The sequence below is a fragment of the Cricetulus griseus genome, chromosome 5 (assembly GCF_003668045.3).
Source record: "Cricetulus griseus strain 17A/GY chromosome 5, alternate assembly CriGri-PICRH-1.0, whole genome shotgun sequence".
Classification (NCBI taxonomy): domain Eukaryota; kingdom Metazoa; phylum Chordata; class Mammalia; order Rodentia; family Cricetidae; genus Cricetulus; species Cricetulus griseus.
The window spans coordinates 60,997,852-61,011,628 of NC_048598.1; the positions used below are offsets into that span (position 1 = coordinate 60,997,852).

The 13,777-nt window shown below is 37.7% G+C and overlaps 1 protein-coding gene across 5 annotated transcripts in view; it reads right to left on the reverse strand.

Moving 5' to 3' along the window:
- Positions 1-13,777, reverse strand: part of Ccnt2 (cyclin T2) — a 31,712-nt gene continuing 17,935 nt past the window's right edge. Inside the window, exons 5-10 of one of the 5 annotated variants that reach the window (XM_027417763.2) lie at positions 12,453-12,515; positions 9,704-9,749; positions 8,026-8,189; positions 4,196-4,266; positions 2,580-3,714; positions 1-2,481 (exon numbers count right to left, since the gene is read on the reverse strand). In XM_027417763.2, coding sequence (XP_027273564.1) covers positions 2,414-2,481; positions 2,580-3,714; positions 4,196-4,266; positions 8,026-8,189; positions 9,704-9,749; positions 12,453-12,515 — 1,547 coding nt within the window. In that variant the 3' untranslated portion in view covers positions 1-2,413. Of the gene's footprint in view, positions 3,715-4,195; positions 4,267-8,025; positions 8,190-9,393; positions 9,750-9,867; positions 10,486-12,452; positions 12,516-13,777 lie in introns of those variants that run through there. The other 4 variants (XM_027417762.2, XM_027417765.2, XM_027417764.2 and 1 more) reach the window with 4 other exon arrangements.

Sequence of the window (13,777 nt, forward strand, 5' to 3'; positions counted from 1 at the left end):
TGTAAAAATCAAGACTGACTGCCTTTTAATAAATAGTCATTGTAAAGAATTACATTTACAGAGTGAAAAGTGAATACATAGCATTTCAAAGTCAATTCTGGAAGTACTAAGTGTACTGATCCACAGCATATACACTATCTGTTTAACTGTCCGTCATTAGCACCAATAAGATTCAACAAAATTACCTTTATTCCCATATCTAAAAAAAGACAAACAAACAAACAAAAAACACAACACATTTCTGAAAATCCTTAGTGAAGTTTAACTATAGTCCCAGACCTTAAATATTCACATTGTTGTCTATGTCATACTGAAAATAAGTTCACTACTTCTCTGGATACTCTTTACAAAAGCTGATTAAAATTCCTGGCATCACTCCCAATGATACAGTAGCATGACCACCCCATGTCAGTTCACATGATGCTCTGTCGAGGTTTCACATCTAAATCACCAAGAACAAAACCCTTCCCTCCCTCCTCACCTTGCACTCTGTTTAATTCTATGCTAGTCCTTGAATATGTACCACAGTAAACTGTAACTGCATCAGAATCACCATGTTTATGATACAATAGTATACCACACAGCAACAAAATCACATAGTAACAGATTACTGATGCAAGATAAGAACAGAGTGATGATGAGCCTGCTAGGCAGAGTTCCCACAAAGAGGCTCCTGACATCACAAGTTCAAATAACATTGACAAAATAATAACAATTTTCCTTAAAAAACAAACAAACAAACAAACAAATAGCTACTGGAAAATTAGGTAATTGCTAAATAAAAGTAGAGTACAAGGCTCAACTCTTAATATTTACAACCACAACATACTTGAATAAAATTACAATTGTGCACAGATCAGTGGCTTTATAACAGTTCATATACAGAGAAAATTGTGATTCAATACAAGTTGAATCCGACCCATCTTAAGAGACTCAACAGCTAAGACTTACCACAGAAATACAAGAGCCATACTATTGGTGCTTACACCAAAATTTAGATAAATTAGTCTATCCCCTGACCATGTGTCAGGTGACAGTGCAAGCGTCACCTCAATGAGAACCTACTAAGACGTGCAAACGAATGTAAAACCTCCAGCAGTGGCTTGCCTGAGGCTGGCCTTTTTCCTTACATTTTCCTGATAATGACCATAAGCTATAAATACAGTCAGCAATGTTTTCTTTTTATTTATTGTCAGAATATAAAAGAATCAAGAGAGCATAGGTTTAATTTCATCTTTATAAGGAAGACTGCATTTACCTGAAAAGAAATGGTATCTCTCTCTCCCTAATACATACTCACTCACTCTCTCTCCCCGTGGGAAGAGTGTATTAAAGACTACGGTGTCACTGCAAATGTAAAGGAAAAGTGACCCCTGTTCACTGTTAAAATCTATAGTGTCAAAGTTCTTGAAGAAATGGACAAACTCTTCACTGGGAGCTCCTGTGAGTTAAGCCACAGTCACCCTCACACCCATTATTAACTGTTCTTCTACAGCACTGCAACAAGCCAACAAACATTTAAATGCACTTCACATCAAGTGTATGTAAACTTTTGTCTTTTTCTTTTCCTCTTCAAGCCTTCAGAAATCAGGGCTGATTCTGTAGCCAATCTGGTCAGACTCTCTGAAGGCAAACTGAGCGCTTCCCAGTGTTAAGGACCCCCCGCGGCACCGCATCCCCATGTAGTAGTGAAGTGTCCCTCAGCGGCTTCCAGTAAGGCCTAGAGTTTAAGGGTAACATAAAAAAGTGCCACTTGTGTTTTAGATTAGTGATGGACTCTGACGAGAGAAAATAAAGTTATTCTGTATAGTTATACTTACAAGCAGCTCCAATCCTGAGTATTTATGGTAATATCTAAACATACAAAAATGTATGTACATTTTTCTCCACTTTCTTGTAAACAGTTGTCAGTATACTGTTTTATCCCTTTATCATTGAGACATGCAAACCATACATACAAGTATAAATACACAAAAGAAAACAATTTACACTCATTCAAAGCCAAGCAACAACAAAAAAACAGCTACAGTATTCAAATCATAAATAACAAAAGCTTGAGGCAGCTTAGATTCCTAGCAGCAGCCAGCCATTCATCCTAATGTTCTTAGCTGCATCTTCCATGCGTTTACAGTACTGGTAACACTATCATGTGGAGAAAGACTTGTTTACTATCATCTCTTCTTTTCAGAATGAAGAATAAAGCAGCACTTACAAATACAGAAGCAGTGGCACCACTGCTGGATCAGGAGGAAGTTTTCCATTCCAACCATTTTTAAATTAAAAAGGAAAGGAAAAGTTGACCTAAACAAATGATTACATATTCATTCCTTGGGCACTTAGCAGCGAGTCCAGCATGTCGAATGTGTCTTTGTAGTCCAAATGCTGGCTGCTTGTACTGTACTCGTGATTGGCCTCAGGACCGTGGGGCTCCACTGGTTTCTTGTCCAGTTTCACGAGGGTGCTGAGATGTCCGTAGCCCACCTGGTATGTGACAGGGGGAGGAGGGGGTAAGGGATGGTTAAAAACAGAGCTGTGAGAGGATAGATACTGCTTAACAGAGGAAGAACTAGATGAACTACCTGAACTTTTGGAACTTTTGCTCATTTTGGAGTGGTGGTTGTGGGAGGCATCATTGATATGCAGCTTCTTCCTTGCACTGGAGCTGGAGGAGATGCTGTCCGGGCCCAGGCCCACAGGACTCCTCAGCACAGTGGGTGGCATCCCATCAGCAGCATGCTTACTACCTCCTCCGCTGAGCATGTGCAAATGCTTGTGGCTGCTGTGGTAGCGGTTGGCAGGGTGTTCCTTGTGCTTCTCCTTGTGGTCTCTATTGATGTGTGGGCTCGAGTGCTTGCTCTTCCCGCTGCCTTCATCAGAAGAGCTGTGTCTTTCTGAGGATGACACTTTGATCTTCATCTTCAGCTCTTCTTTACTGGGACCTTTATCAGGGGGTGGGATAGGAATCCGTAACTTCAGTGATCCACTCTTTTCTTTTTTCTCTGCCATGTGTTTCTCAGATTTGTCGGAGTTGGTGACAGGAAGTTTCATTTTAATGGGAGAAGTGACAGAACTGCCTGCGACTGCCTGGGCTGGCCCATGTTTGTGCTGCTGCTCTACATGGGCAGCTATATAATGATCCCTTGTGTCCAAGTCAAGGGTTTCCAGCTTCCGCTTTTCTCTGTACTTATCTAAAGACATTTTCTGAGGAACCACTCCAGGAGCAGCAGGAATGGGCCCATGGTGCTTACTGCTCCCAGATTTGTGAGCGTATTCTTGCTTAGCTGATGAATGATCAGCAATTTTGTCTGGCCTGTGATGTAATCCCGAATGCAGTGTCATTGAAGGTCCCTGCTGGAAGCTGATGTACTGGCTTCCAGAGAGTGTGGCCTCCTGTTTCTGTGTGTATACTGGGTCTGTCCTGGCTGAGTCCGGATGCTGAGGCCATTCTTGGTGTGACGACAAACTGTATGAGGTACTGGGCATTCCTGCTGCTAGCACTGACAAAGTATCAGATGCACGGCTGTCTTGAACAGACGTATTTCCTGGATTTAGAGGTATTGGAGCAGGGAACGTTGATGTGGAAGGTTTCTGGAAACTTGGGTTGGCAGGTACACCAGTGACACTATCTACTAAAAGGGAATTCTGGACCAAAGATGAACCAAGCAGTGGTGTCTCTGATACTTGTCCATCTACTTTTGGTTTCTTAGCCATAGCCTAGTTAAATGAGAAATAGAAGAAACAATGACAGCAAGGGGTTTTAATACAAAATTCTTTGCTTGTAAAAATCTATAGGATGTAAACAGAAATAAAACCATCTGGACTCAAAGTTCTAAGGCAATAAATGAATGAAACAGAAGACTCTAAGTTTTGAGAATTTGAAACAATTACATCCTAACCCAGGACTTGAGATAATAACTTGTGTAGGCTTTAGCCTCACTTGTAAAGCTAAGGGAATTTCCCCATGACTAAGACTAATTAAAAAAAAAAAAAAAAAAGATATGACATAGACAGTTCACTGGACACAGGAGCTGAGCAACTAGGAGCACCTGCAGTCCAAGTGTGGTATACTGAATCAATGTATTGGGAAATACTGCAAAGCACAGTATTCAGTCATTCAATTTCAAACCATTTGTTAGGCAATTGCTAGAGTAGTGACAAATTGATATATTTTGTTAAATCCTGCCAATTCTCTTACCCTCCAGTTTCGAATCCTCTTCAACCTACTAGGCGTTTTCTCCAATATTTGTAGAAACTCATGTGTTAGCTCTAAAAATAAAATTTAAATTTAAAGCTTAGACGGTGCCTTTAGGATCTGAACTTCTCTCAAGTGGACAATATTTAAAAGGGGTCCTAAGAGTTCATCCCTTTTATTCTTAACTTCCTATTCAGTCTTTGGCATACACAGAAGTAGATACAATTCTGAACTGTTTATTTCAAAGCTGTATTCACTCAAAAAAGATCTCTCCTTCCCCGAATTTCACCTGCTTGCTTAGAAAATAAACTCCTGGAGGGTGGTGGTGGTGGGACTCTCTACCAGGCAAACAATATAGCAATATTTCACAGAGGAGAGAGCCACCAATGGGTTCTTTAAAATTTGCAGGCAGAAGTCTGAGAAAAAGGTATTCATTTGTATAGCCCTAAATGTATTTTCCCCAATAGGCTTAATTATAAAGAGGAAGAAGAGCTTTACAACGAAGAACTCAAAAGCACCACCATTATCACGTGACCAGCATTAAGTGAATGCCGTCCCATGCTTGAGGGGCAAGCAAGTACCTACTTCTGTAGTATTCTTGCCAAGAACACTCAATCTCAACGATGAAAAAACATCAGACAATCTGGAAATCACTTATTAGTCCTCCAATCAGAAGCAATTACAGAGAGAGCCCTGACAGCCTGGAGGTGACTATCTGGATATTTCAGTTGGATACAAACAGAACATTAAGACCCTACACCAGAGAAAATGGGGCGATCTGAACAGAAACCAGGTTTAATAAGTAGTATTATACCAGTGTTAATCTCCTAATCTTAACAACCAAACACTATATAAGATGTCAACAACAGAAGCTAGGATTCAATATATCACAAGGATTTCTTTAAATGTTTTTACAATTTCTTTAAGCTTAAAATTATTTCAAGGTTAAATATCTAAAAGAAGAAAATTCTACCCATATTCACACTTCCCAGCAATTTTAGCGCTATACTAGCAAATTACTCTGGTAAGACTTTTATCCATTATCTAATTTATCCATCACCTTAAGTTTAGGATTACAATGAGGTGACTACCGTTCCAAAATGGCATAGCCATGTTAAATTATACCTTTATCACCTAAAAGCCATCATTAATAGTCAATGACAAACATGTCAAATGAGGCTTATTATATGTATTAACCATGCCAAGTCAATCTAACACAGTGGGACCAAGCAGAGGCACATTCACTGATTCAGTGCAAATAGCAAGTTTTCCTGTCACCCAGCCTAGGCCAGTGTTAAGACTGAAAAACAGTTAAGATGTCCCATAGCAGGACATAAAAAAAATTAATTCAGTATCACTATATACACAGCTATCTAAAGGTTGTCACAGCATGACAACTAACCAAACTCAGCCTGTGAAGGGATGAGATGCTGCCTGGCACATATGACTTGGGGTTCAATGCCCAGCACTCTAGACAGTAATGACTGCATTATATCACATCACTAAGATCAGTCTATAAAAACTGTGCTAAAAATACTCATCAACTAAAGTCTAAGTCAACCATGCTTTTAGATGGAGCTTCCTCAGTAATTCCAGACTGTTTCCTGTTTAGTCTCAGGAGCTTTTGAGCAAGTCTGGATAAAATAAAATATCCAATGCTGAGAATTCCATTTCCTCCTTTGAAAAGATCACTTTTCACCAGGCACCAACAAATGTAGAGAATATCCAGGTATTTTTGGGTCCTGTGTGAATGAGGATGTTCTGCCTCAAATTTCCTGCACAAATTTTATCTGCACATAGACAAAAACGCAAGCTTTGCTTTTCCTCTCAAGTATCTTATTCTGTTAAATTTTGCAATAATCCATTAATGTAAATAAACAATTTACATGAACTACAGAGGGTATGAGGTCTAAAATAGAGGCCTTTCTTCTATACCCATCCGTCCATCCACCCACCCACCCCCATTGACAGACAGGGACTCATGTAGCCTAGGCTGCCTGGGAGTATGGCTTCAAACTGACTCTCCTGGCTCCAACTCCTAGGGGTTTCTTTACTGAGGTCTTTCTTCCTTGGAGCTAATCTACAGACAGAATGAGACATAAACCACTTTAATGAGTACATATGCACCCACACTCACATGCAAAGACCCTTATAACTAGGCTAAATCTAAGCCAATGCTGTTTGGGGACAGTTACTAAATGAGTAGCTTCAGGAAGTAATAATAGTAGAAATACTACAGACAATTTGATCAAAACAGAAATTATACTACTATTTTAATATAGAGTTTCAACTTCCAAATCAATAATGAACTGGAGCCTATACAGAAGTAGAGGAAAATAACAGGTGGCTCTTACATCAATTATAATAACAGTAAGGTTAACTGTACTTACATCCTAAAAGCAAGAAAAAAGGCAGATTACTTACAATCTATTGACTGCTAAAGTGAGATGATGACATAACAAACTAATCTTTTTTCAAGGTACAGGACAAAGGGAAGCAAATGAAAAGACCTTTACTAGTTTTCCTCCAAATAAATTGGGAAAACAAACAAAAAAAGAAAACAAAAAACTAACCATTAAAAAAAAAAAGCATGTGTTTCTTAAGTGAGGTAGGCCAAATATAGCCAGTCAGGTAAATGTGACCTGTAGCCCCACTACTGGCTTATAAACTGCTTGTGGCTCCTTTTTAGCTGATGGCGAAACCCCACTGCCCCACAAACTCTATAACCCTGGGTTCTGCACTCTATGTAGTAAAATTAGTATTTTTAATAGTAAAGGGGGTGAAGTCTGTCTTCCCATCAGCCTTCTTCTTGTAAACAGGGATTGGAAGTCTCAAAGAGAGAGAACTGAAAAATCTGACCTCTGCTTCAGTTTGCTGTCTACTTTCTTTTTGAAATCTTATACCTGCTCAGAGTGCTTATCACTCATCTCAACAATCTGGTTTATTTTTTAATCAGTTATCATTGTCTCTTACCAGAGACCCTCAAATCGCAGGTTCATAACTGGTAGGACTTGTACTTAATTTTCCCTTATTCATTCCTAATTAATAATGTAAGAGACATCATAAGGAAGAAACCCTATGGCCTAACAGGAAGCTAATACACAACTTTGAGCTTACATTTGTAAAAGTGTTTGAGATTGAGCTTAGGACTTTAGTTATATCCTGATCCTAGTTTACATGTTTTAAATGCAACAAGATTAGTATACTTAACATCTCTTAATCTAATAGACAAAACTCAACTGGTATGTGGTATTTCCAGCTTATTCTTTTTTACTTCTTTGAGACAAGGTCTCACCGTGTATCCTGGGTGGTCTTGAACCCTCGATCTATCTGCCTCTGTCTCCCAATTACTGGGATTAACAGTATGTGCCACCACACCCAGTCCAGCTTATTCATGTCCCATCAACCTGGGACAAGGGGACAGATTAGAACAAAATACAGTGACTCCCATATATGAAAATGCCATAATAAAACTCATTTATTACATTAATTTGCATAAAAACTGAAAATAATAAAAATTTAAAATTCTATTTATTGAAGAACCCTAAAAGGGGCTTTCTGTGTGAACTGGTGCTTAATAAACATTTGATGGTTGATGTGGTTCATAGGTTCCTTATTTCAAAATACTCCTAACTGTACTTTTAAGTTCTTCCATCAAAAATGGAACTAAATGTGGGCCTTTAAAGAGATGTTACCTTCTGAAATACGAATACTAGTAAATTAAAGGACATCTGGACTTGAAACTGGAGCCACTGTGGTATAATGTACTGCATTTACAGAAAAAGCTTATAGTATAGTCTTCACACAGGAAAGGATCTCTTCCCTCTACTTACCATCTAGCAGCTCTAGGGTAACTGTAGGGTCCACATATTCCCACCAGTGCTTTCCATCAGTTGACACAGGAATCTCCCAATTGGACCATTTGCAAGCCAAATGAATGCACACACATGCTATCACCGTGGGTTTGTACTGAAGACAGAAGGTCGTAAGATGCAAACTGGTGTACAGCAGATTTAAAAGTGGAGGGCCACAAAAATTCAAAATATGTAAAACAAAGAAAAACATTTGCCAGTAAGACAAAAGCAAACAAAATCAGAAGTGTTTTTCTTTACATAATGATATTCTATTAAGAGCTAACACTACTGAAAATTATAACACAAAGCCTTTATATAGATCATGAAACACTTTCTTCATTCTCACCCCATAGTATTATATTTTATTTACATAATTAATACTAATAAAACTTTTGTTTTAAAGTCTAATAAGGTATTATACAAAGGAAAATAGTATATTTACAATAATTATCATATATACAACATAACCTTTTTTTGTGGTAGTCTTGGTTCATTTTTTAATGTTATGGCAAAAAAGTAAAGACATTATAAAACAAAGCAATTTTAATGGAACAATCAAAGATGAGACCATTTGATGTTATGTGGCTTAATAGCAAAAATACTTCTTAGTCAATCAGTCCTTGTTCATGTAAATTTCTGTGACCCTTCCAGCAAAGCCTTAAAGAGAACTTACCTTTTGCCAAAAAATTTCAAGGCTCAAAAGAAGTCAACCAATACTAATAAATACTAACTTTACTTCTCATTATATACCAAAAATTGGGCACGTGAAATTTTGCAAAGTTTTTTTGAGACAGAGTCTCATGTATCACAGACTGGTCACAAACTCTCAATATAGTCAAGGACAACCCTGAAATCCTGACCTTTCTGTCTCCATCTTCTAGGGCTGGGATGACATGGGCATGCCACCATGCCCAGTGGTCTAAGTTTTGCTAATCTAAAACGGTAGTTTGGTTCCCATTTCCATAGTGCCCACTTAAAAAATTTTTTTTCAACCTTTAACATCAATCTAGAATAGAACCATACATTCAATTTTAGAGCCTCCTCTGAACTATTTTTCTAGTTTAGAATAGATGAAACAATTACTGAAGAGCCACGAACACATACTATATTTTTATTTTCTCTAAATAGAAAAGCGGGACTTTTAAAGTATCTCTGCAATCCTAGGCACTGATAATACGTGACTACTTCTAATTTATTATTTGGAATATTATCTGGAATAAGCCCCAAATCACATAAATTTTACTTAAGAAACTTTAACAATTATTTAAAAAGACTGGATCAATGTGAAAATTAAAAAAGAAATGTCATTTAACTATAATTGTAAACTAGAAATAGCTTTATACTTACCAAGTTTCTAGGTTAAGTTTAGCTCTGTGTAATCTTTAGCTGCTATTCAGGCTACCAAGTTTAGACTTATGCACTCACAAATCGAGAATATGCCACCAGAAAGCACCACTACACTTCACAGTGTGCATTTAACCCCTCTGTGCCCAAAGTCCCTTGTACAATACACCGCAAAGCAACCAGGAAGGTACCACCACAGTAGATGGTCCAGTCTCCTGTTGCAACAAGGGCAAGAGACACGTTGAGGGGGCCCTGCATTAAAGGAAGCTATAGTGTGCTACAACAGTGCAACAAAGAGGGTCAGGATAACAACCTGTTGGTAGCCATGAAATAGGATGTCTGTGCCAAATCCTTGCTTGCTGTAAGAAAAGAAAGAAGAACGAAGACAATATCATCAGCTTCAATGTGTAAACACCACAAAACTCTTAATACAACAAAACATCAAAGATTTGTACACAAAAAGTAAATTTTACTTACTACTTACAAATATCACAAGAGCGCCATCATTTTCTATACTACTGAAAATCTTCAACAACATTCACTCAAATGTTTCTTGCTATCCCCCATAGATCTGAGAAACAAGCCGATTTGCTTTTAGCTAGGCTAAACTCGATACTAAGTTAAGCATCTAGTCAGCTAAAAGTTGAAATAAAGCATTCTCCTGGATTTAAAAAAAAACAAAAAACAAAAAACAAAAAGAAGAAGAAGAAGAAGAAAAGATTTTTGAAGTCTAGTACAAAATACAAAGAGTTGCCTGCCAAACTTAATCCTGTCATCATATTTAGGCTGGCTTAAATTTTCTTTAAAATGTAACAAAACAACCCCCACCCCAAACTCAGAGTACAACCTCAGTTTTTTACCATGTTATTACATAGTAACAGAATATAGAAAGCCCCACTACACTTTTTAAATTTACAGACCCCAATTAGAGATAATACCTAGAAAGAGGAGTATTCTAGGGGAAATAAGGATTCTTTAGATACTGGTCCAACAGGAAAGCAATTTTTAACTAGTTCTAAGACAGTTAGAACTTCCCCTTCCTTCCCCTTCTCCTATCCCATATTCTTCCCAATAGGAATGACCTCATCAGCCCCACCCCCACCCCGACTGTTCAAAAATCACTGTTAACCTAGTTTGGCAGCCACGAATCCCACCCTCCCTAGTCCCCAGACTCCTTCCCCTCCTAGTTTTCACTCATGGCACCTGTAATCCCTGCTGCCCCATGTGATCATCAAGGGAAGGTTTAACAAAAAGGATTGGGTCTGGCAGAGCTGTGCTAAGGAAGACTGTCAGAGCACCAGAGGTCTTGGAGGCAGTGTGACTTAAGTATGGTATTCTTTCCTGGTGGGGAGGGAAGGAGAGATCACAGAGTGAAAGGTCCCTGTAAATGACAACAGCCAATTCTGCAGCAAAGTAGCAACTGTCTCATCTGGAGCAGGAGGTGAGGGCTTTATATGAATGTCCACCCACCACCAAACAAAACCAACCAACCAACCAACCAACCATAAAACAATAAAAACATTCAATTATGGTATCACATTTCCCAAGGACTGTATCTAAATTCAAAAAACGGGAATGAAGAGAAAGTGTTTTTGTTAGTTCAAAGTCTTAACAGAGCAAAGGAAACTAAGACACTAAAGATGAAAGAACATCTTTAAAGGAAGTAAGCTCAGTTACTTCAAAGCCAAGTCAGACAGACAGCCCCCTCCCCCGCCAAACACACATGAACACAGGCTCAAGCTCTCGCTCTCTCTCTCTCTCTCTCTCTCTCTCTCTCTCTCTCTCTCTCTCTCTCTCTCTGTACTCAAGGTTCAGGCTAGAAACCAGAATTTAGTAGAACGTCAAATAATTAAACAATAACAAAACTCTTTTTGGTAGATGGTGTATCAAATCTGTAGTTTTTTTTTTTTTTTAATTCTAAATCCAGCTTTATTTCCTAAGGCAATACATACACCTTTGTTAAAGTGTTACTAATATTATTAGCGTATATAATGTCTTTCTTCATTAGGCTCTTGACTTAGCAAATTACATGGTTTGCTTCCTTGCAAAGACTAGTTTGTTCTTTCAAGTTTTCAGGGAGATCAATCTACAAGCTTTTCTTCTTCACACCTACAGCTAGTTAAGTAAGCTATTTAATCTGTACTTTACTATAATCGGGGAAGGGAATGTGCCACAAAATATATTTGAGAAGAATAGGAACTATAATTAAAATATTGTGGTTTACAAAATGGTTCACTGATAAAGTATCATCCTAGGATTAAAATATGAGTCTCAGAACTCTACTTTGGCAAGGGTGCTGGTTATGAAGACTCTAGGCTTGTTTTCCAATGTTGGTATTAGCAAAAATAAAATACTATCTAGATATAAAATGAATTCAATTTAGAATGAATGAGACTATTAACATTCTCTCTCTCTCTCTCTCTCTCTCTCTCTCTCTCTCTCTCTCTCTCTCTCTCTCTCTCTCTCTCCAACAAAAAGTCCCAGTCTTCAAAAGTCTTATCCATTTTGTTTAAAAATAAACCTTAAAAATCCTGCAAGAGACTGAAACCACAGGATCCTATTTTCAAAAAAAGAGAAAGCACAGGAGTGGTCCCCAGAGGCTGTGATGCACCCATAAATAATCCAAATGGGAACTAGAGAAGCAACACTGGCAACCTGGGGGAAGAGTTCTAGTGCCACAACAAACACAAAGGGCTCCTGCTTACATATGGTTTAATAGGAACCACAGTGGTGTATGATAGGCTTTGCTAGTTTTCTCTACCAGCACACACAAGCAACCAAATGCACTTGGAGAAATGCAGACCAAAGTAGATGAATACTATTTCAAGATGACATTTGCTCTACGATTATTTAACCTCCGCGCCCCAAAGACAGGGTTTCTCTGTCTGTCTCTGCCTTCCCTGTGCTGAGATTAAAAGCAAGTGCCACCACTGCCTGGCTTACATTTTCCCTTCTTAATAAAACCCAACAAAAGACTTAAAGATTACAAAGTATCCATACCAATCCTAGAGAAAAGAAAACAACATTCATCCCAGATGATTGAGGGTTGAGGGACCACTCACCTCTTACTAACTGGGTGCATTTCACTACATCTGTGTGTGGGTGTTCAATGGTGATCTCAAAACCTGAAATGAAAAGCACTTTTTTTTTCCCAACTACTTACCACTACAATACTTGCCTGAGCAATGCAGCTCACCAAAAGACCATGTCTAATACACTCTTCAGTATTAAAGAGAAATCCAAAGCTTTTCATTGCAGACATGTCCTTTACCCTCCAGAATAAATGACAACTAGTTTCTTAGTCTCAAGAGGAAAAGACAATTATTTAAACATGAAGGCCAACTTGATCTAAAAGTTAGAATTTTAATCCATTGGAGTTTATGTTCAAATCATCAAATAATTATTACCATGGCTGCAGCTTATGTATTTTCTCTCTTTAACATTATCTTCATTTTACTGTTAAACCAAAGGGGCATAGCTACATCTCCTAACAAGAATAATCCAGACATCGAGCTACACAGGCAGACTGTTTCTAAAAATAGCTTCAGAAATTCAAGGAAGAATGTTGGAAAGCTTTCAATGGATATCTAATCAGCTCTTCCATGTGGCAGGATTTTTACTTTTATTATCTAGTATCTTTAGAACACTGAGTCTAAAGTCTAACAAATGAGTAATCAGGGTTTAAAAAGGTGTATTTTATTTATACCTCTCCTGTAATTAACAAGCAAAATAATATTTCAAATAAAAGGATATGTTTTTAATGTACACTTAAACAGTATGCATTATTCTGTGTTTAAGAATGTGCCATAAGATATGCATATCACAAAGTGACTATTATTGTTATTGGCGCTGGGGATGGAACACAGAAGTTGAGAGTTCTACTTAACTCCTACCTTCAGCTCCTATGTAATGCCTTCATATCATAAAAATAAGTTTGTTTTATAACATAACATACTAATATCAAATAAATGTAACTAACAAATTTTGTAATCAAGACAATATGCCAAATAATTGGATTTAGAGGCAATACTCTTTCACTTTTGTATCTTTTAATAAGATACAAAATTGCCTTAAATCCAAACAGATAAAATACATTATACATGAGAGTGACTAGAATAAAAACTAGGAAAATGGGTTTCAGAAAGCTGAATCTAGTCTGCACAAAGAAGGAAATCTAGGGAAGTCAGTCAGGAGCAAAATCTTTTAATAAAACTTAATTCATGTGCTTTAAATAAACTACTTTTAAACTAAAATATGACAGCACATGTAGCTGTATTTCTACTTCTTTTTTTCTTTGTTTGTGACAAGAGTCACTATGTAGTCCTGGAAGCCCTCAAATTCACAAGAGAGCCACATGCTAGGATTAAAGGCATGTACTATAAACCAC